The sequence below is a fragment of the Portunus trituberculatus genome, chromosome 35 (assembly GCF_017591435.1).
Source record: "Portunus trituberculatus isolate SZX2019 chromosome 35, ASM1759143v1, whole genome shotgun sequence".
Classification (NCBI taxonomy): domain Eukaryota; kingdom Metazoa; phylum Arthropoda; class Malacostraca; order Decapoda; family Portunidae; genus Portunus; species Portunus trituberculatus.
Genome location: NC_059289.1, coordinates 18,951,773 through 18,956,772, shown reverse-complemented (window position 1 = coordinate 18,956,772; position 5,000 = coordinate 18,951,773). Strand labels below are relative to the sequence as shown.

The following is a 5,000-nucleotide window of genomic DNA, read 5'->3' as shown; positions in this document are numbered from 1 at the left end:
TAACTAATAATAATAACCACAACAATGATAGAAATGATAATGATAACAACAACAATAACAATAATAGACTAAACTTTTCTGCCGCATGATAAAAACAAATAAGATAAGAACCACAATAACAATAACAATAACAGCAAAAATAATAACAAATAAGAAAAATACAGAACGAATGTTTACTGTAATTGACCACTTTAACTAATCCTGTAAAACAACAACAACAACAACTGCTTTGATAACACATGATGGAATAAACAAGACAAAAACAACAATAACACCAAAAGTAATAACAATAACGAGTGTTTAGTAAATGACCGCTTGAAGCCTTAAACTAACTCTGCACAACAACAACAACAACAACAACACTCACGACTGTCACAGCGCTGCGCCTTTTTGTCATTGGTCTTGCCCATCTTCACGGCAACCAATCACCAGCCGAGGCTCGCGTCACATGGACCAATGGCAGGCAGCGTGGTTCCGGGATTCCCTGCCTGCCGGGTCGAGGAGGACGTTGGTTGGGATGGGGTGGGAGGTGGTGCGGGGTGGAGGGGGGAAGGGGGTGAGAACCTCCACCAATCAGGAGCTGCGTTGTGGCACCTCCACCCTAGCGCGCCCCTCACAGCTGCCTCTCATACTAACCTGAGGGAGAGGCAGGGAGAGTAAGATGAGGTGAGATGAGGTGAGGTGAGGGTAGAGTAGGATAGGATAAGGTAGGGTAGGGTTGGGTAGAGTAAGGTAAGGTAAGGTAAGGTAGGGTAAGGTAGGGTAGGTGAGATGAGGCTGACTGTCACGTTATGGGGTGATAAAAGGCTAAAACATTAAAGGAAATAGAAAAGAGAGGAAGGGAGAGTGAGTTAGGCTAAGTGAGGTGATGTTAGGTGAGGTGAAATAAAGTGAGATTAGGAAAGGTGAGATAAGGTGACATTAGGTGAGGTGAGATAAGGTGAGGTTAGACTGACTGTCATGCACGTGGTAATAAAGAATGAAAAAGTGAAGATAACAGAATAAACTGAGAGGAAGCTGTGGAAAGAATGTGTTTGACTAATGACTTTTGGTGTCTAACTGCAGGGAAATCATACATGAGAGGGAGGAGGAGGAGGAGGAGGAGGAAGAAGAAAAATATAAAGGAAGTCCAAATAGAAACAGAGCCTTTAGGAGGAGGAAGAGGAGGAGGAGGAGGAGGAGGAGGAGGAGGAGGAGGAGGAGGAGGAAATGGGATAAAAAAAATTGCTACAAAGGTCAGATCAAATGTAACGGGAGCAAATGAACGAGAAAAATACGACAACGAACAACAACAAAACAACAAAGAGAGGAGGGAAAAATACAAGTCAAGGACAGGTACACAAAAACAAAAGTAAAATAAAATTGTTACAGGAAAGATAAAAAGAAGTCAGACAAAAAAAAGGAATGGAAAAATAAAACGTCATGCACACACAGCGCGTCCAGTCATGAAGAATGAAAGGGAATCACGAGACACCACCACCGCAATCCCACTACTTTATAAAGGCTCCAGTTAACCCCTTAACACTATGACACATTTTTACCTTGAGATTTGTGTACAATTAGACCATTTTATTGACATTAGGAACGGTCTTCACTATTTTAATCCCCTACATATAAGTTTCTGAAGCTATATAAAATCACTAAATAGTAAGCCTCACCCCTATTCTGTCCACCTCTCTAATGCAAGAGTTAAACAGTATTCTCAATCATTCATACCTTTCTCTAGTAAACTCTCCCTGCTTCTGTATTTCCATCTTCCTACGACTTGACTTCTTTTAAGAGAGGTTTCAAGACATTTGTCCGAGACTTTTGGATAACTCTACTAGCCTTTTAGGAAACTGGCAATCAAGTAGGCTTTTTGTTATAAATTTGTTGGCCAGCTTCCCCTCTTCTATAAAAAAAAAAAAAACAGCAGAATGAATATGGAAATGTGTCATGGTAATGAAGGGATTAAAATTACACGGTGTTTTAGGAGTGTTTCACGGCTCTTGTCACAGATTAACAAGACTCTTACATCATTAACAGGAAAAAAAAAACACCACCACTACAACCCCATTACTTTCAAAAGGCTCTAGTTAAAGATATAAGAGGGGGGAGGGGGTTAGGAGAGTTTTTACGGCTTTTGCCACAGATTGACGGTACTTTTACAGTAACATTATCAACATGGAAAACAACCACCATCGGAATCCGACTATTTTCAAAAACCTCCAGTAGAAGTCACACGGGAGTTTTTTTCGTTCTTTTCACAAATTTACTGGAGTATTACATTATTAACCTAAAAGGAAACACTTGAGAACTTGACTGGTCATTTCTGTGGGTTTAGAATGTTGTGATGAGAGAGCATAGCGTTTCAGAATGTTTTAAGGTTTTTAAGTGTTTTTGCGGTTCTAGAGATAGATTAACAAGATTTTTACTTATTATCCTGAACGAACACTCTTGAAAGCCAGGCTAGTAATTTCTGTAGGCTTTCAAAATAACCGTGGTGAGACAGCAAAGCGTTTCAAAATATCTTAATAAGTAACTCACGTTTTCAAGAGTGTTTTCGCTGTTCTAGAGACAGATTAACAAGACCTTTACATTATTATCCTGAAAAATACTCTTGAAATCCCGAAAAACACTCTTGAAAACCAGGCTGGCCATTTCTATGGTTAGAAAATGATCGTGGTAAGAGAGCAGGACGTTTCGGAAAACAGGCCTCACTCACTCAAACACACACACACACACACACACACACACACACACACACACACACACACACACACACACACACACACACAGGTTGCAAAGTCACGAACGCGTCAATCACGAGTCATGCAGTGAACAGTGACGCTCATGCAAACACGATAAAAAAATTGTCATGCACAGACCACTAAGGGCGTTAGCATTGCAGTGACGCCATGAATAACAGCATTAACCTCTCTCTCTCTCTCTCTCTCTCTCTCTCTCTCTCTCTCTCAATAAATAGGATGATCTGCCTCGATACCCTCCACAGCAGAGAGAGAGAGAGAGAGAGAGAGAGAGACCGCCCTCCTCTCCCTCTCCCTCCCTGCCTTTCTCCCTCAGTATCTCTCCACCCCTTCACCCTTCCCTTCCTGTTTCCCTCCCCCACCCGAGCCTCCTTGTGTCTATCTCTTCCTGTCCCTCCCTTTCCCTCCCTTTCTTCTCCCCCTCCTCTTCTCTCCTCTCCCTCCTCCCTCCTCTTCCTCTCAGTGAAAAGCGTGGCATTTTCCTCTTGAATTCAGGAAAAAAAGGATGCTCCATTACCAAGAATGTTATAAGTTGGTCCTCTTCCTTCTTCTGACCTCCTCCTCCTCCTCCTCCTCCTCCTCCTCCTCCTCCTCCTCCTCCTCCTCCTCCTCCTCCTCCTCCTCCTCCTGCAAGACTTGAAGGACGAAAGTTGTACCTCAAAATACATAATAAACAGCCTATAGAAAGACGATATTTAGATTTTTTAGCAGAAGAAGAAGAAGAAGAAGTAGAAGAAGAAGAAGAAAATAAAGAAGATGATGGAAAAGAAGCAGAGGAAGAAGTAGAAGACGAAGAACAACAACAACAATAACAGCAAGAAGAGGAGGAGGAGGAGGAGGAGGAGGAGGAGTGATAGATTGGGTAAGAAAAAGTAAAGAAGAGATAAGTTTGAAAACAAAACAAAAGAAAATAGAGAAAATAAGAGAACGAGGACGAAAAACGACAAGGAAGAAGAGGAAGAGGAAGAGGATGAGCAAGGGGAGGAGGAAGGAGGAGGAAGATGAAGGGAGATGAAAGAGACGATGATGGAATAAACGAAGAGGGGAAAAAAGTAAAATGAGCAGGAGGAGGAGGAGATGATAAAGGAGAAGAAGAGAGAATGGCGCGAGAGATAATGATGATGAAGAGGAGATAAGGAAGGCACGACGAAGGCAATAAAAAGAAGAGGAGGAGGAGGAGAAGGAGGAGGAGAAGGAGAACACACTAGGATCCTCAGTAGAAACCAAAATATGAAAAGAAAGTGGAAGAGGCGGAGCAGAATGAGGAAGACGAGGAGGAGGAGGAGGAGGAGGAGGAGGAGGAGGAGGAGGAGAGCCGGATATTACCTGCAGAATCCCATGAGGATCAGGCCCACTTTGTGCTGTGGGGGGAAGAGGCGACCCCTTCCCTTCGTCATGAGGGGACGCCGCCCCCCTCAACCCTTGAATCACTTAATGCCCCCCCCCCAACTTCACACTCGAGGAGGGATGGGGTGGAAGAAGTGAGGGGGGAGAGGAATGAGGGGAAGAGAAGGAATATGGAGGAGGGGAGGCCAGAGAAGGAATGTGAAGGAGGGAAGGGAAAGAAGGTGGAGGAAAGGAAAGAAGGAGGGACGGAAGGAAGGCAGTGGAGTGAAAGAGGAGAAGGAGAGACAGGAAGCAGGGAAGCAAGGAAGGAGGGGAGGGGAGAGAGGAGGAAGGGAGGGAGGAAGAATGCAACAGGTAAGGAAGAGAAACAGGAGGGAAGGAGGGACACGAGAGGATAAATGGAGAGAAAGAAGGAGGAATGAAAGAAAAAGGAAGGAAACAATGCAATGTGAAGAGGGAGAGAGATGAAGAGGAGAGAAGGAAAGGAATAAGAAAGGAGGGAGGAAGGGAGGGAGGGAAGGAATTTAATGTGCAGCCAGGTAAGGAGAAAGAGGAGGAGGAGGAGGAGGAGGAGGAGGAGGAGGAGGAGGAGGAATGCAATGATATAGTTGGAAAGAGGAAGGAGAATAGGGAGATAAAGAAAAGACACGCATGGAAGGAGGGAAGGGAGGAAAGAGAGAGAGAGAGAGAGTATTAGGGAGGAGAGAGAGAGACGGTAGACTGATGGAAGAGAGAGAGAGAGAGAGAGAGAGAGAGAGAGAGAGAGAGAGAGAGAGAGAGAGAGAGAGAGAGAGAGAGAGAGAGAGAGAGAGAGAGAGAGAGTCAGTGAGGGAGTAAAGCACAAGGACGAATAGAGGACGAGAGAGAGAGAGAGAGAGAGAGAGAGAGAGAGAGAGAGAGAGAGAT

At 44.2% G+C, this 5,000-nt stretch overlaps 1 protein-coding gene across 1 annotated transcript in view; it reads right to left on the bottom strand.

Moving 5' to 3' along the window:
• Nucleotides 1-5,000, bottom strand: part of LOC123513265 — a 93,368-nt gene that overhangs the window by 60,890 nt on the left and 27,478 nt on the right. Inside the window, exon 2 of the mRNA XM_045270336.1 lies at nucleotides 368-636. Within this exon, the coding sequence (XP_045126271.1) occupies nucleotides 368-410 (43 nt within the window). The 5' untranslated portion in view covers nucleotides 411-636. The remainder of the gene's footprint in view (nucleotides 1-367; nucleotides 637-5,000) is intronic.